Source organism: Zonotrichia albicollis, chromosome 4 (assembly GCF_047830755.1).
Source record: "Zonotrichia albicollis isolate bZonAlb1 chromosome 4, bZonAlb1.hap1, whole genome shotgun sequence".
Classification (NCBI taxonomy): Eukaryota; Metazoa; Chordata; class Aves; order Passeriformes; family Passerellidae; genus Zonotrichia; species Zonotrichia albicollis.
Genome location: NC_133822.1, coordinates 70,806,174 through 70,824,392, shown reverse-complemented (window position 1 = coordinate 70,824,392; position 18,219 = coordinate 70,806,174). Strand labels below are relative to the sequence as shown.

The 18,219-nt window shown below is 40.9% G+C and overlaps 1 protein-coding gene across 3 annotated transcripts in view; it reads right to left on the bottom strand.

Moving 5' to 3' along the window:
* PTPRO (protein tyrosine phosphatase receptor type O) overlaps positions 1–18,219 on the bottom strand; it is a 140,646-nt gene that overhangs the window by 35,519 nt on the left and 86,908 nt on the right. For all 3 annotated transcript variants that reach the window (XM_026790369.2, XM_014275920.3, XM_005481871.4), the window contains exons 4-10: positions 17,446–17,598; positions 15,167–15,616; positions 14,117–14,278; positions 11,214–11,413; positions 8,806–8,926; positions 6,694–6,887; positions 3,818–3,929 (exon numbers count right to left, since the gene is read on the bottom strand). In XM_026790369.2, coding sequence (XP_026646170.2) covers positions 3,818–3,929; positions 6,694–6,887; positions 8,806–8,926; positions 11,214–11,413; positions 14,117–14,278; positions 15,167–15,616; positions 17,446–17,598 — 1,392 coding nt within the window. The remainder of the gene's footprint in view (positions 1–3,817; positions 3,930–6,693; positions 6,888–8,805; positions 8,927–11,213; positions 11,414–14,116; positions 14,279–15,166; positions 15,617–17,445; positions 17,599–18,219) is intronic.

The window sequence follows — 18,219 nt, the reverse complement described above, 5'->3', positions numbered from 1 at the left end:
GCTTTCACAAAGGCTTCTTCCACTTTGGTACTGACTTCACTGAAGCAATCACTGAGGAAGGCAGCAAATGCAATGCACAGACAATTTAGGGCCCTTTAGAAATGTTTAGTAAGACTATCCTCCAGAATTAATCTTGAAAATGTCCTTTTATGCTGCTGAGGAGATTTAGTATAAAATCCTTGAAGCAGTGTTCTTTTAATTTTAAAAGTTCCCAGCCCATCCCTGTGCATCCTTGCAGTTTAAGGCCATGAATCTCATACACAAATAATGATTTCCCCCTGCACCTTTTCATTGATGGTGTGCTTTCATGGCAGTGAATGTCCAGGATATGTCACATGAGACCAAGGGCCAGGGCTGGTGTAACCCAGCACAAGGTTCTGGGGAGCACAGGGAGGCTGTGGGAAGTCACACCCTGCTGCTGACCTGGACCAAAGTGACATCTGGAAGAACCCACAGGATTAACAGGCAGTCAGCAACACCCAGAGCCTGTCTTTCTCACTCCTTCTGCTTCTCCAAAGATAAAAGCATCCTCACTGCAAAAAGCAAATGCAGGTGGCCCAAAGAGCCTTTGCCTGTGGTTGTTTTAAATCCAGCTGTTTACAGCAGGTGGCATTAAAAACTCATTAGTCACCACAGCAAGCCGGGCAGTGCCACCATGCCTGCCTGAGTAAAACACGAGCTGAGAGGACAAATGCTGCTTCTGAAAAGTCTCTTGGATCCCCCAAATCTCCTCTCTGTAGCTGTGGGAGAGCTCCCTCTCATCACCCCAGTCCTGAGCTCAGCACAGCCCCAGCCTCCCCAGGAGCAGTGGGATCCTGCTTTGGGGAATTTCTGCTCTGAGCTCCCTGCAAGCTCCATCCTCAAACTCCCAGCTGAGCTTCTGCTGTTTCTGAAACTCAGCCTCATGGTCCAGGTGTGGAGCTTGGCTCTCCAGTTATACACAGAAGAGCTGACAGATGGTGTACTGCCAAGCCTACAAAACTTCCTCTCCAGTATTTTTAAAATATAGGGTTTTTTTGGCGTTTTGGCTTTTTTTCCTGTTTGTTTGTTCTTTTTAATTCCTGTCAACCTGTGCAGGGGAGGTGGCATTGTTCAAAATGGTGCAGAAAGGGACCAAGTGCTCCATAAAACCATCTGCTCCCTCTCTGGAAGGGAAGAGGCTGAGAAAGAACTCTCAGTCCCTGGTGCCTTAAAGCTGTGAAAAGGCAGCACCTACTGGGGACAAACGTTTCAAACCTGCAGAAATGACAAACTGGCAAGCCTCACAAGCCAGCCTGGCTGCAGCTCCTGGGCAAAGCTGAAAAGAGTACAAGTAATGAGGCAATCAGAGGACAGGAGTGCATTTAATGCTCACATTCAGTGCTGACCATCTATTGGTAAGTGCTTGCAATTTGACCAAATCAGCTTTCTTTGTTAGGGCTCTTCACTTAAAATCACAGTGTGATTTTAATGCCTCATTGCTATTCAACATTTTCATCAATACCCTGAAAGGAAAAGCAGGGCTGATGAACCATGCAAGGAGCATGGAACTGGCAGAGGAGGGCAGGATTTGGACAGGGCTGAGCTTTTAGATATTGCCCCCTGTGCTGGGTGTGCTCAAAAAAAGTGAATTTCAAAGTGCCAGGTCTGTTGGAAAACAGCATGTAAATAACAAATGATCAGTTCTGTTAGGAGCCATAAAATAGAAGTAAATCAACACAGACCTCCAGTGTGATGGTGCAGGAAATGCAATCATTTAGATGCACACACATAGGAGAGCTTTGAATAGGGAGATGATTGTGTCTCTATAGGAGTATTCAGCAGGTTGATATTACACTTTTGGTTTTTATGTACTTTAGTAAAGACAGTAAAAATTAGAGAGGTAGAATGGGGAAAAAAACTAACATGGGAAAGCACCTAAAAGTGAGAGAACCTGAAGAGTTCAATGGAAGCAATTTATTAACAGAAAAAAACCAAACTAAATTCTGTATAGAGACTAAAAGAAAAAGGGTTTGTATCTCTTCAATCAGTAAGATAAAAGTGTAACAAATATTTTGGACTGGATATTAAAAACAGAAAAATTCAGGTCAGAAACAGGGGGTATAAACCATTGTTAATAAGAGAAATTAACCATTGATGCAACATTCCAGTTGGATATTTTCACTGAAGACCAGATAACCTAAGAGAGGTTTTGCCAATCAAAAATGGATGATATTTATGATTTTGTCTGCATCTGCTGGTTAAGAAGTTGATAAATCTTTCATTTAGGAGCAGTAGCAATCTTTCCTTTCATCACACAGAGATCCAGATTGGTACTGGTGACAGATTACCTTTTGAAGACCCTTGATCTCCCTCATTTCTGCTGCAGGTTACAGTACTGAAGTGAGTGTCCCACTGGAACACTTCCACTCTAAAACGCTGGACCTGGTACCCAAATCAGTTGGAAAAGACATTTTTTTCCCTCATACAGCAACCAACCAGCTGGAAAATTGCTTCCTTACAGTGCTGCAGAAAAGCTGATTGATGCCAAAGGACAAGGAATATCCCTGGAGACCCTTCAGGAGGCTCCAGCTCTGATACACTGGAGAAGAGCCAGAATTTGTCAGCAGAGTAACCTGGATCAGGTATCTCAGCATGGGAGGCTTTCAGTGGAGCCACAGCTTTAAATGCTGCTGGCTTTTCTCTTGCGGCTCTCTGGGGCACAGGCTCTGTGTAAATCATCATTGCAAACTGGTCTTATTCAGTAAATTTTTTCAGGTGCATTCTCTGACTCTCAGCAAACAGAAAATCTGGGACTGGGCTAGTGTCTGCTTTGGGGTGAGTGGCTGGGACGTTATACACTGATTTTCCTTCTCATTTGATGCCTACAGATGGAAAAGAACAAGCATAATTCATTGCAACTCACAGTAAAACTGAATTATTTACTGCTTCCAATCACCTCAACCTCAGCAAGGTGAATTAAACAGTGACACTTAAAAGCAAAATTATTCAATGGAGAACTCTGATTTTGGCCTGACCATAATGAGTGCATGGCAAGGTGCTTACAGGGCCTCTCTCATGCTGCTCCCTCTGTGGCTGATCTGTTGGGCATATTGAAAACCCAAATCCAAAGAATCTGCCAAGAGATGCCAGAGTGTGTTAAATCCATGGCTGGTCCCAAGTGGAAGGGGGAAATCCCTGTGGTTATGTCAGCTCACTCATCTCAGTGCTGCTCTGACATGGGGATTACTGGGAGGGTGATGAAGGAGAAAAAACCACTTAGAAATATTGCAGATAAATGAAAAAGTGTTTGATAATATTAAGAAACATAAGAATTCAGGTTTACTAATTTAGCTATTAACTTCTCCATGTGTCAAATGTATGGTGTGGTAAAAGTGGAGCAGGACCCTGGCCCTCAATGGAGCCATGCACTCAGCTGATGGAGGACTGCAACAGAGCAGTCAAGTACCATGCTGGGCATAGGAAAAATTCATTTATATGTTCATTTAAAGCAGTCTTCAGAGACTTAAAAACAGAAAAATAGAAAACCAAATACCAAAACAAACCAAAGAGAAAGAAAACCAAAAAATCAAAACCAAAAAACCAAAAACAAAATGAGCAAAAACAACCCGCAAAGAACAAACCAAAACAAAAAAAACTCCAACCAACCAAACAGCAACAAAAAAAACAAAAACAAAACAAAAAAAAACTAACAAACAAAAAACCAAACAAAAAAAATCCAAAAAACTTAAATGAAAAATATCCTAACTTGCAGCTATCTGTAGGTAGAAACACAGCACCCAGGTCAGTTCCCCTGCCCCCAGGGGCACTCCCCCAGAGATTTCAGCTGCCTGGTTACCTGTGATGAAGCTGATGGTGGAGCTGTCACAGCAGCTCAGCTCTGGGTCCCCCCAGGTGACCATGGTGACACGGAAATTGTAGTACCAAGCTGGCAGCAGGTTGGCTATTCTCTGTAAAGGGACAAAACACAAAGAGAAACTCAGGAGATCACTCACCAGTGGGAGGCAGACTTCTGAAACACAACAGTATTTATAAACCTAGTGCCCACAATCGTTTTTCTGAGCTCCCATTCCTTCCTTCAGTGGAAATTGTCACTGTCATATTTTCTGAAAATTCCCCTTTGCCCAAGATTCTTCTCCTGGGAAGCTGAGAAGCCTCAGAGAGATATGAAAACAATATTATCTCATTTGCTTCTCCTCTGTTTTGGAATGTGTCTGGAGATTGTTTATCCAACATGTGAATTGTTTTAACTTAATGGCCAATCACAGCCAGTTGTGTCGAGGCTCTGGAGAGAGTCACAAGTTTTCCATTAGTATCTTGTTTAGCCTTCTGTAAATATCCTTTCTCTATTCTTTAGTATAGTTTCATATACCATTCTTTAATATAATATAATAAAATAATAAATTAGCCTTCTAAGAACATGGAGTCAGATTCATCTTTCCTCCCCATGACGGGGGACTCTAAAAATACCACAGGAAATCTCTGAAATTTGGCCTTTCAATTTACTAAAAATTCTGTGCAGGGAGAGCAAACACAGCTCTGATGGCTCTGCTGCTCATCCACATCCACCTGGTCACAGGTTCTGTCCACCACAGGAATCTTAAAGGATTTCCAGGGTGGCAAGAACCATTCACACAGAGAAATCTTCCATCACAATTCCAGTGTGATGAAGGCAAAATATTTAACTGGAAAATGTAGGTGTTTCTAGTTTGATTAAATGGGCTTTGATGATAAATTAGTATTGATGTTTTTGTCTCAGATATTGTCACTTTAAGAGATGTATTTTTTTTCAATTTCCAAGTGTATTTCACTTCCTATTGTCATTTATTATAAATGGAATAGGAATGAAACATAAATAACTTATGAGACATAAATTATATATGTAAATATAAATGAGATATAAATGAGCTATAAAAAGCAATATGTTTTATATTATAGTAATGCATGTAATATTTAAGTTAAAACTCTAATTCTTCCACTGACAGCACAGAACATTTAAGACATTGGTGTTTCGATGAAAAGCTTCTCGATATTTTTAAAATTCAAAATTAAAGAAAATTGAAAATAACTAACAACTTCAACAATGTAGAAATTGCTATTTTTACAGATCTCTGTTGTTTTCAGTGGCCTTTTTTCTCCAGATACTACAAGGCAATGCAAATATAAGTGGTGTGATCTGTTCTTTTAATGATTTTTAGAAGAAGTTGCATCCATCCTTGAAGATGATTGGACTTCTGACATGCCCCTGGTGTCATATTGGAAATACCAACATCACTCTGGCAATTTTCATGTGCAGAGCACAAAATGAATGAAGCAACCAAACAGAGTGAAAAGACAAATCCAGTTCCAAAGGTTCTTATCAAATGTTAACCCCCAGGAAATAATGCTTGATTATTTCATGCTGCTGGAGACATTGATTTTTGAATCTTCTTGTTGTTGCTTCAGAATACAGCACTCAGAGGTGTCGGCAGGGATCAGTGGGATTCTGGAACACCTCTGGAGAATCCAAGCAAAAGTTCAACAGTCCCTACCTGTACATTAAATGCCACAACAGAATAACAGGGAAACATTCTTTTCCTAATTCAGGATTAATCTTTAAAATCATCCTTGAAGAAATGCTCACTTCAGCTGTGATACAGCACTGTTGTATTTCAGACTGAAATACAGACAAAGCAATTCCAACTTGGCTTCCATGAGCAGGATTTGCAACAGTAAGGGACAACATCATCTCCTTTCCTAATGAACCACATTAACTCTGCATGATAGCTTTATTTCTTGGATCACTTAGATCACTCAGCTATTAATCTATTTGTGCTGAGTCATGATTACAAGATATTAATTACCAGTTTGGTAAGTTATTTTTGTTTTTAATTTCCCTGGAGATTTACGTGTTAGATTTATAGTCACATACCCAATTACAGTAAAGCTGCTGGAGCCAAAATGACTCCACAAATGGTATTATGCAAATCAATTACAGTAAATCACTGTGGCTCTCACCAGCAGCAGAAGTTATTGCTATCTTTTTTGCATACTCATAACTTTCTTGAACAACTAATTTCAGCTGGAATTGCTTTCTGCCTTGCTCTATAGTAAAGTCTGAATAAAATCTTTTCACCTTCTCCAGGAAAAAATGGAAAAGAGGAGGAGAATTTCACTTAATATCTGCAAGGGCACCTATGAATATATGTGTGTGTTCTTGTAGACATCAGTGTTCACCTAGTTAAAACCCTGGCCTAAGATTTGGCAACTTCAGAAACATGAAGGCATTTTTCCACAAAAACCAGAGCTAAGCCTTCCACATGGCACACTGAGAGACCAGCCTGCAAGCCCCCAATCCATACTATCAATATTAATTAGGTAGATAAGCCTTTGCACTGCACCCCCTGAGGAGATGATGGAACTTTTAAAGCCTTCACTGACAAACTGACCCACAAACTGAAGCTGCCTCTGGACTTGCTGAACAACAACCAAAAAACCAGGCTAAACTCCTGTCTCATTGCTCTGCAGGAAATTTAGCATGGTTCAGCTGGCAGTGCCTTACTTTAGAAGAGAAAATGCCTCCAGCACCCTTGGCCCTTTCCTTTGCTTTGCTGAGTGCCAGGCTTAAAGGCATATATATACATATTAATGGAAAAAAGGCTGGGAAAAAAAAAAAGTCACAAGGTTTCAGGGCCACACAGGCATGGGAAAGCAAGGCAGGAATGGTCACTGTACCACTGAGGCAGTCAAGGAGACAGTTGCTGCTATTTCATAGTAGGTTGTCCACTCTGAGGTCATGGTCGAGGGGTTGAAGTAAAACATTTCTACCACGTATTTCCTGAACACCCCCAGGAAAGGTCTGTTCCAGCTCAGAACCACAGCTGTTGGTCCCAAAGGGTAAAGCGTCAGATCCTTTATTCCTGTGGGCACTGTAAAGCAGAAATTATGGTTAGTAACATGCATGTGTTATCAGCTGCAATTTATTTTAAAATTATACCTTTCCTTAATCAAGTTCTACCTATTTCTGATTTTCTCATTACTTTAATCCCCAAGAACTTCCTGGTCACAAGCAGCTATTTAAGCCATTTTTTAAACATTTGTTCTCGAGTTTAAAACTACTTTTTCAGAAGTGGCTACAGACCACTTTGTGTTGGCTGCTTAGCTTGAGATAAAGCACACATCTCGCTTTCTCAAAAAGGGAGGGCTCTGTTCTGCTTTGAAAATCAGGATGCTCAGGAGATATTTCAAGATGCTCAAAACCAAAAGCATCAAAAGCCAGAGCACTGTAAGAAAGGAAAGTTTTCATCTCCAGCCCTCCTTCCCAGGGGAACCCAAAGGTTTTGTCATGTGCTGCTATTCTTGCCTCACAGACGATGACACCGAGAAAGAGTCAAGTGATTTGAAGAATGTCACGTTAAGGGTCAACTTCTGCAGCCTGGATGGTCTGGAAAACAATTAATCTCCATGATTTCACTGAGGCTACTTAAATAAGGACTTAGAGTTAACATTTGCCAGGGCTTCCGAGCCCCAGCTACTGCACACCCAGTAACCTGGGTGCTGGTTACTCCAGCCCACATTGGCATATGGCTGCCTTTACCTTTATAAACCATTTACCACATCTTTGCTTTGCTTTCTCTGAACTGCTGGTACTCACCCTGTGAAAATGAGCCTTACGATAACGAGGGGAGAATGGAATCCTTTTTAAAGTGCATTTTATTTTATTTGAGTTTCAGTTGTCGTTAGCTACCACTGCTAAGTTCACAGGACAATTTGTTTTTCAGTTCTATTATTTTAGTATCGTATTCAATAAACTGTTATGAAATGAAAACTCATACAGATATTGTTTTACTGCATAAAAACAGCCTCTTTATAATATGAAAGTTATGAGATGTTCTATTTAGAAACTGATTGCCATTTTCAGTTTTGTAAGAAACTTTCATGGTTGCAAGGCCACAAAAAAGGGGAGAAAATGAAGGAACTAATTTACTTTGGGTATACATGATTTTACTTTCACAAATAAAAGTAGAATTTTTCAGATTTTTGAATTACAGTGAGAAAGATCAAAAGTGTATGTGAAAACTGTCTAATGATAGAAATTAACATTAAAATATATATAAATATTTACTTACTAATTTTTCCTTTCCTGAAATATAGTGTACTTTACAAATTTTTATTCAGACCAAATGTATGAAAATATATAAGAAGATTGACTAGAATGAAAAGGCTCTCACCATAGTCACTAAGCTACATGTTGGCTTTTATTTAAGGATTAAATTCTTAACAGGATAACATTCTTTTCTGTTTCACTTTCTTCCCTACATCACAGAGAGGAAGCAGCATTAAAAATACTGAAGATCTCTAAGTTTCAGCCACCTGCTATCCCACTGAGCACTTTTTGTCAAAAGGAGAAGCTGAGTGACACAGGTTGTATATTTCTCTGCAAATGTAACTCTGTACACTGGATCTCTTTCTCTTTTCCATCTCTCTCCTTAATACATTTTATTTAAATGGTAATCTTAACAAAATAAATTACACTGAAACTAAGTTGCTAAATTCTGTCCTAAATGACCTTTTGTAGGAGCCTGGTGGAATCCTAAATTACAGGTATGGGGGCAGGATCTCTGCCTGTTGGACATAAAACATTCTTGAAAATGTCAGTGTCAGCCTCAGAGGGCTTTTCTCATTTTCAAATCCCAAAGCAGAGAACATTGAGATTCAGTCTTAAACTTGAGAAAATCAAGGTGTGGTCTACAGGACTTAATGAACATACTGAATATATTTTAAAAAAAAGAAAACCAAACCCTAAAAAGAAATAAATGCATTTCAATCAGTAGGTTCAGGGATTACCAATGGAAAATGTGACAGGATCAGAGGGTGGTCCAACCAAAGGTCCTTTCCGCAGGTAAACCACAACTTGGTACTGGGCACCAGGAACAAGATTTTCAATGAGGCTGCTGCTTGAATTCACCTGGGAGAAGAGGAATTCATCAGATATGAAGCATTTACTTGATTAATAAAAGAGTATTGAGACTGTACTTGAATGGCTCCAGTTACAAAAGGCATGAATCCAAACACGTTGGCAGCAAGAACTTCATTCATTAAGCCCCACGTGGCAGAACTGTGGCAGTGGTCAGGACTGGCCCCACAAATGATCTGACTCAGAGAATTGCACTGGCCTGGCTGCATAAGGTCAGCTACCTCACTGCAGGCCCACTCTCTCCCACTGTCAAAGTCTATTACAATATTCAGGCTACATCATTCATTTTCAGGTGGTGTTATTCAGGCTGGAGTATTTAGACCACATGTTTTCAATTAGATTAGACTGATGTTTTTCCATCAGTCCTTGATGCAGCTCTGTGAGCTGAAGGCAGCATTTTGGGGAATCTGTCCTCTGACTGCAGCTACTGAGTGACTCCACAGTGGAATCAGAGAGGAAATATTCTCTGTCACCTCCCCTCCACAGCACCACAAACTGTAACTAAGGGGCATTGTGATTTTTCTTTTCAGCTTGAGAACATCACCGTTAAAACTCCTGCTGTGCCACACCAGGTTTCAGTCAGAGCTGGAGGCAGAATTCCTGACCAAGTGATTCCTGCTCTGATACAGCAGGAAGAGGCTCATCTCCTGAAGACTGCACAAACAGCAAATGCACAGAGCAGCTTTGAGGAAAAGCCTTCACACATCCTTTCTAGAGCTGCAGGCTGGTATTTCACACTAATATTTTCTTCACAACCTCCCCAAAGTCTGTATCACAGCCACCTCTGCACTGGTGGCTTTTTGCAATGCACATGAGTGTATCACTGCCAAGCACAGATTTAGTGAGGAACAGAATTTGTCTTTACCAGCTGCCCTGGAAAGCTAAATCACTTTTAAATCATGCACCATGTTAGAAATGGATAGAACTCTGCACTGAATTTTGCTCTTTTCAGGTAATTATGGAGAAGACAATCTAACAGTTATTAACAATTCAAGGTATAGTAAGTTGATAAAATTGGATACAAATATATATATAATGACAAAAAGAAATAACTGCATTTAGACTTCTCTACCTACTTGCAGTAAATTCACATTTACTTTTAGAGATATCTTGTTTATTCACTGCTTAACTATAGATACTTGGTTTTGAGTTTGTAGATGAATCCTGTAGTATCTGTGGAAATTATAAATGCAAATGTTTGGGATCTGTGTTTATAATCACCTACTGTACTTTGCTTCCCATTTAAATGACTGCACTTCTAAGAAATACAAGTAACAATGAGATAACAAGCTGGTTCTGAAAAACAATTCTCAAATTGTCACAACAAGACACTTCCAAACATTTAAGTTCAAAGCCATTCTTGAACTGAAACTCAAAACTTCTTCAGAGATTAATTTTAAAAGGCATTTTAAGGGTCAAAAATGATTATTAATCCACTGGCAGGGCTGATCATGAAGCGGAAGGAGGTGATTTACAAGGATGCCAGCAGTGCCCTCCATTCCCATGGGTGGGCTGAGGGTGCAGCAGGGCAGCTCTGCAGTGCTTTGCAGCCTCCTCCATCACACACATTTCAGGGAGCCAGACAGAAGCCATGGCCCTGCTCAGAAAAAGGCTGCATCAGCATCCTGGTGAGGTCACTGAGATATGGGCTAAAATCTTCCTAACTGAAGCCACTTGCCACTGACCTACCACAGGCACAGAGCCTGCACTCACTAAGGGCTTCAAGCAGCAGAAAATTGTCAGATTTTGGGGTTCAGGATTCGTGATGGTTATAAACACATCCCATAAAGGACTTGTCCAAACACATCCCATAAAGGACTTGTCCATACAAGTGAATTGCTGTTTGTTTCTCAGTGCTGACACCTTTTCCTATGGATGAAAAGACAAGCTGGCTTCTGATCATCTCAAAACCTCCAGAACATTTACAGTCAGGCTCTGTACTCAAATGTGGGACAGCTAAGAAATAATTTATGCTGCTTTGATGATAACCACGCATGTGAGCACTTTGCTTATTACAGATGCACTGCAGCACATGCCTGAGTGAAGCCACAGCAAGTCCAGCAGGAACAGCACTTTAACAAAGCTATGGTGAACTGCACATTCTCACTGCCGGGCTCTCCCCTGCACTCAGCACCAGCACATCCCTCCCTCTGGGCTGCAGGAGGGAGCAGCTGCCACTGTCCCCTGCAGCCTCAGAGAGCCCTGGGGCACAGGGGTTCTAAACAGCAGCGTGATTATTTTTACTGGATTGGAAAACGCTCCAGCTTCTGCTCCTTACCTCAGTGCAGTAGTGTTTTTCCAGCCTTTGGCTCTCCTTTTGCTTCTGGCAGGTGAGGGAGAGCACAGACACGATGGTGCTGTTGCCACTGCTCTCGTGTGATGCTGTCCAGGAGGTCAGGGCAGTAGTGGAGCTCAGCACTGTCACTGTCACATGCTGGGGCTTCTCAGTGAGCTCCTCTATCCACTCCCCTGTGGGGCCTGGGACATGGCCCAAAGGCACAGGTGAGCAAGCCACTCCATCCATTTGAGGCACATTATTTATTCCCCTTTTTCCCCTTTAATAATTATTTGTTCCCTTTATTCCCTTTTATAATTATTTAATTATTTATTATTAATAACATATTATAATATATTAATATATATATAATAAAAATTTTCAAAATATTATTTATTTATTTATTATTTCTTCCTTTTCAGGTGAGGGAGGCTGGACTGGCAGATGTCCATCCCCACAGCACCTGCAGCAGAGCCCGTGACAAGAGGAACGTGCCTGTCTGACAATTCAGAGGGCATTATTCTCTGCTGCTCACCAGAAACCACCCAGCAGGATCAGATTTGCTCCAAGGGAATGCTGAAAAGCACGGGCAGCCAATAATGTACAGATCATTGACCAATATTAAGGGATAAGCACACAGATTTTTTTTCACCTCTCCACACACTGACACACCCTCCAAGCACACCATAGCCTCAAAGCATAAAATCAAGTTCATAGAGGTCACCACAGTGAAGAATCTCATTCTTTTTGGAGCACTTGGTTGAGAAACAGCTTTAAATATAGATAAAAGAACAGTTTGGAAAATAACTTCAGCTAGACTTGGTCAAAATTTTGTATTTCATTAAAATAGCTCATTTTTCTTGTCACTTTTAAGCAATACTTGTGACCTCTCCCTCCTTGACATTCCTTCCTCCATGCCACTCTAATGCTAATTTACATTTATTGATAAAATAAAACAAATGCCAGAGCAAGAATGTGGTTTAAGGTCAGGCTATCAGATTTGACCGCTATCTGGATGTAACAAAAGTATGTAACCTAAAGCCGGTAATTTGACAGGATGATTCACCAACCAAGCATTACAAGGAAAATACAGGACTGATACTGTGGGCAATATTTATTTAAAGCAGCAGACCCACACCCACTGAGGTAAAAAAGAGGAATTTGATCATTAGATCATTCTCTGGACACAGAGGATGTACATGTAGCTCTCACTATTCAGAAACTGTTTCAGCACTGGCATTAAGGCAGCAGAGATGCCTCATGTCATAACCCAGAGCTGAGTCCCCACACAAAAGCCTACTTGATCAGACTCAGGAAGGGGGACAGAAAAGCAATTTCAACCTAAGAGCATTTGTTCATATCTCCAATTTGGCATTCTACCAGGAATACATACAGAAACTATCTAAAATACTAAGGACCTTGCATTTGACAGAATAACTAAGATGACTGCCAAGAACCCTCATTTTGTTGTAAAAGCCTGAAAAACTAACTGACAAAACCCAAAGTTGCTTATGTGTTACACCTAAAATTAAAACGCCATTGCCTTCCTCTAACACCTTAATACTTTACCCATAATAAAATTCATCCTTAATCTGGCCATCCACACCCCTAAACTTTGGGTTAACATGTCCTCATTTCTCTCAGGTCCACAGTTAGCATGGTGGACACTTTAAGCATTAAATACTGCTTAATGAAAATAAAATGTGTCACACCTTGCAAAATGGAACAACAATTGGTACTAATAGCAATGCTACATATATCTTTATTTACTTTAATGCTTTTCATATAATAAAGCTGTCCAACTATTCCTAGAGAAAAACAGAAGACAGTGAAAATAAAAGAGCAGAGACCTTCTCTCTCACATGCTGTTTTCTGGATGTTTTCCAATTATTGTCTCTTTCCACTATAAAGTTGTTAAAAATGGGAGCAATAGTGGAATTGCTACATGCAGTCTAGCATTATGATGAATTCAAGTTTAAATACCTATTATTTGTAAAGGTTATGAGCTACAAAAGGCACAATTTTTATTCATAATATACTGAAGTGCTTGACTACATTTCCTTTTAATAGGATTTTTTTCTGCCAGCTTTGGCTACTGTGTCTTGTTGCAGCACTCATGATTTGGGAAAGCATTATCTTTTCACATGCAAAATTGTGCAGTGCTGCAAGTATTCCCCTGTCTCATTCCATGGGCATTCTGTAGGCTATATCTATTTCCTTTTGCAGAAAAAGGTGCAAAGGTGACCACAGCCATTAGAAGGATAATGATCTGAATTCACCAACACCTGTCTAACTTGCTGATCCAATTGTCAGTCATGGTATTAGTTTACACAGTAGTGTATTATTACTTTGCCTTTTACTAAATCTCGAGTTAAGAAAGCCTGGGATTCTACAGGGAAATAATAAATTACTTTTTCTCCTTTGAATTTAGCAGGCTGAACCACTTCATCTGCTATAATTTGCTCTGTGTTCTCTCAGAGACCATTCAATTTCAGAGTTCAGTGTTTAATTGTGCAATTCCCACACTCTCAGCCTGGGATGCCCTTCATCCCTAACACAGTAAGTACTCCAGGAATAGGAAAGTTAAATATTTCCAAAGCTCTCTACAACCACCAAATTAATTCTTGGAGTTAAATTCTCACTGTGAGAGATGCAAAAGGGAAACTCAATTTCACTTCTGAACACTGACTCCACCGCATCACTTGCTTTCCTAAAACTGCCAATATGGCACAACCAATGCAATATATTAACATATTTGCACTGCATTTCCTTCTCTGGCACAGGGAATTCCAGAAGACCAGACCCTTGTGATACATCAGCAGGTGCCAGAAATATCCCAGTGGTCAAACTGCACATTAAACCTGTGTTGCTCAGGGAGAAAAAGCTGAGTTTGGTGAGATACTTACTGATGTAAAAGCTGAGTGTTTTTGCTGATTGACTTCCCCGAACTTCACAAGAGCCAGAGGAGCTGAATGTTGTTACAGACAACTTGTATTTTCCTGGTTCCTTCAGTTCAGCAACAAATTTGTGAGTGTCCTCACTCACTGTCAAAAGTTCTGTGGAGTTCTCTAAATCAGGAGGGGGAAAAAATGTGGATTAATTGAAATTTGAAAGGTTCTAGCCACAAAGAGAACTATTTACATCAGAAATGCTAATCCTGTTTCAGATGCGGGATTGAAAGGTATCCAAAAGGACTTTATTCAAACAGTGTGGCAATATGTACAGCAGCATAAATCTTGTTTAACAAAAGAGAACTGAAAATTGTGGTTTACATTTGCCCAGCCAGAAGTAGATGCTGCACAATGTAAAAACTCCTCAAGAAATCCCTGGGATCTAACAAAGCCCTCTGTGTGGGAATTTATAAAATCAGAAGGTTTTGGGAAAGTTGCAAAAGGCAGGCTTTAAAGACAGCAGAGCTGTGATTAGAGCTGAGCAGTAGTCATGAGATAGGTCAGCAGAAAAAATATGTAAAATGTAGAAAAGTACGGATAATAGCTGCAGAAAAGTTTATCTAGTGAGATATTAGGAAGTTTTAAGCTTAATAATAATGAAGCTCTGTGCATTGTGTTTTAAATACAAGCAGGTATTGTATTCAAAATAAGCAAGCACTGTTTTAACCAAAGGTATGTGTGCTTATAGTAGTTGGATAGAACTACGGTCAATGTGCTTTTGCTTTGTGTGATTGGTCAAAAAACTTTCAGAGTAAGTTGTAACATTGGTCTGCTGCCTGGGATGTGAGCTGCTGGCACCTTCCCATTGTCATAATCATGTAATGAGACTGATGCTGGAAAATAAAACAGCTCAAAACATGTTCCCAGCTGTTCGTGATTTGTACACAGACCCCATCCAGCAATACTCTGAAGCACAGTACCAGATAATTAATAATTCATAGAGGACACAACCACCAGTGGAATTACAGAAAAGGAGGACGAGAAAGGCACGAGGCTCTGCTTTACCTTCCCTCTCAATATTGATGTGGAATCCATCAAAGGCAGTAGGGGGCTTTGGGGGCAGCCAGGTCAGCACCATCTGCACAGGCAGGAAGGGAGGGGGCTCTGCTGTGGGCCTGCCAGACCCCGTGCTGGCATCAGGGGCTTCAAAATCCCTGGAAGCTGCCCGGACAAACTCCTCCTCGCCCTCGGAGGACTCGGCCTCGCTGGACCACCAGGACGGCTGCGAGCTGGCTCCATCCTCGGTGCTGTTGGACGGCTCATCCAGCCAGCCTGCAGAGGAGTTGGCTGCTGGGGGTGCAGTTGGGCTCTCAGAGGGATGGCTGGATTTCTCTTTCCTCATGATTTCCTGCGGGCCGATGAAGGATTCCTCGGCGAAATTCCCGCTGTGCTCTTCCCAGTTGTTCCTGTTGATTGGGATGATCTGGACAGAAATGTTTCGGGGTGGGTAAGGAACTAGAAGAGAAGCAAGGGGCAGGCTTTTAATGGGTGTGTTCTGTGCACCTTTTAATGTATTAATTCCCCAGATAAATACCATTCTTCTAGGGATTGCTTGCACCTTTAAATGCATTTATTCCCCAAACAAATACCATTCTTCTAGAGATTGCTTGAAATAACAACTTCTCACTAAGATCCTCCCTTCTCTTGCCTATTCCCATACATATACCAGAAGTGACTGTAGAGGGATCAAGACGAATAAATTCACAGATAAATTCACAGCATAATCACAATAAAGAATGCCAGGATGTAAAGTAGGTGCGAAGTCACGGTAAATCAAATTTCAGTGCTATTGTAACAGCAAGGCTACTACAGTGTGAATTTTTAACTGTGAATCTTTGTTGTGTCTTCCAGGAAGTTCTTGGTCATGGAAAAAAAAGCCCACCTCTGTAGACAAGAATTGAAACATATGCAAAATGAATATATGCCATAGCTCATATTTTAAAAAAATAACCTTGCTGTAGGGCTTTTCATATGCTTTTAGCAGCCACCTTTTCACAAGCATTAAACATCAGTTTAAAATTTAATATTTGTGAAAGCTTGATCTTAAGATTTGGGTCTCCACAAGACAAGAGTCTGGCACGCAAAGAAGTTACTTCAGCTGATGGCAGGAGGTGAACACACAGCATTTTGTCTGTCTCACTGTAATTGCTTGTCTGCCTCTCCTTACACACCCTTAAGTATGAGTAACCTCTGCAAATAATTGTGCCTGGCACCCTTTAAGCTGGCACTTTACAGCACACTAATTTGTTCAACTCCCATCCCAGTCACAGCAACTAATAGAAAACCAGACTCTGCATTCTCATTGCAGCTCATGTGAAAAATGAGGCATGGGAGGGCAGCAGGAAAAAATAAAAGGGAACCTGTTGGTTGTGGTTCAATATCTGAACAACTGTATTTAGGATCTTCAGGACAGAACTCAGCTGGCATCAGTTGGCTTAGTTCTGTCCAAGGCAATGGACCAGCACCAGTGTATTCATCTGAAGATTTGGCCTTTTGATTTTATCGCTGGTACATTTCACTTTGGACCCTGATAAATGTCTGCGGTCCAAGAGATTAACAAAAAAGTTTTGGGCACCATCCCAGGACCAAATTAAATTAGTTCTGGACCCTGAACAAATGCAATTTTCAGCCTCTGCAACATTGCTGTCTTGGAAATTAAAAGTTCATGCTTCAGGGCACAGAGTGGCCGCCAAGTCGGGCAGCTATGACATTCTTCTCTGTGATGGAAAAGTGCACAGTGAGGAAGGGCTTCTCGAGCAGTTCAGCTGTGATTCACTGCACAAGGACACAGATCAACAGAGACAGATCAATAGTCTGCTCAGTGCAGATATTCCTGTGGCATAAAAATTCATTCTTTGCATGCGGTGGTGTTTGAGGGTCCCCAGGACGAGGGGAGAGATGAGAATCTTGACTCCACGTTTCAGAATGCTGATTTATTATTTTATTATATAATATTAAAAGAAAATTATATATTAAAACTATATTAAAGAAAGAGAAAGTAGGGAGACATCAGAAAGCTAGAAAAGAATGAATAATAAAATCTTGTGACTGACCAGAGTCCTGACACAGCTAGACCTGTGATTGACCATCAAATAGAAACAATCCACATGGAACCAATCAAAGATGCACCTGTTTGCAAGCAACCTCCAAACCACATTCCAGACAATCAGAAAATTATTGTTTACCTTTCTTTTCTGAGGCTTCTGAGTCAGTCCCCTCCATACAGCAGCAAGAAAAGCGGCAATACAGATTTGGAAGAAATTATGTATAAGAATTTTCATCACCTGTTCTGTGCTGCTTGGGCTCGTGCTGGACCCCACTGTACTCCACCAGCGTGCTCTTGTTGAAGGTGGCTTCTGATACCAACTGAAATGTGATGTTGCTGTAGCATATGCCTGGCAGCCAGTGATTGAAAACTGTTTTACCTTTGAAGAAATCTGCAAATGAAGGAAAGGAAAAAAAGAGGAGATAATGCATCAAATGTTCACTTTCTGATGATGTGACTGCACATGGTGAATGGGCAATGCTTTAGATGTTTAAACATTTTTCAGCCTGCTCTGAGACATGAAATTGTAATAATTCAGTTTGCCAACACTTTTCCTGGCTGTCAAAGCCACTTTGCTACCAGAAAAAAGAAAGACCAAAAAACAAAAAAAAAGGCCCAGCACAAGAAACACATGAGCTGCTTTTCACTGGCAAGGGAAGTGAATCTGGCAACCTGCTCCATGTGACAGGGAATATCTCAAAGAGCATCTGACAGCTCCTGCAGACCTTTAACTGCTGCACGCAAAACCTCTTTGGAGTTTTGCTGACTGAGGCCCAGCGCTGGTGGGAGATGCTCAAAGGAACAATCGAGTGGTGCTGAGGGCTCAGCTCACATCCACCACACACGAGGGCTGAAGAGAACTTGCTCAGGGCTGTGTGCAAGCTGATTAGTGAATCTCCTAATTTAGGCTGACTCTTTTATTTATCAGCAGTTTTAGCGTTACAGCCCCCAGAACCATCTATTAGCTGTGGAAGAGACAAATTACTGCTGGTGTCCTTTTTGTTCTCTGCAA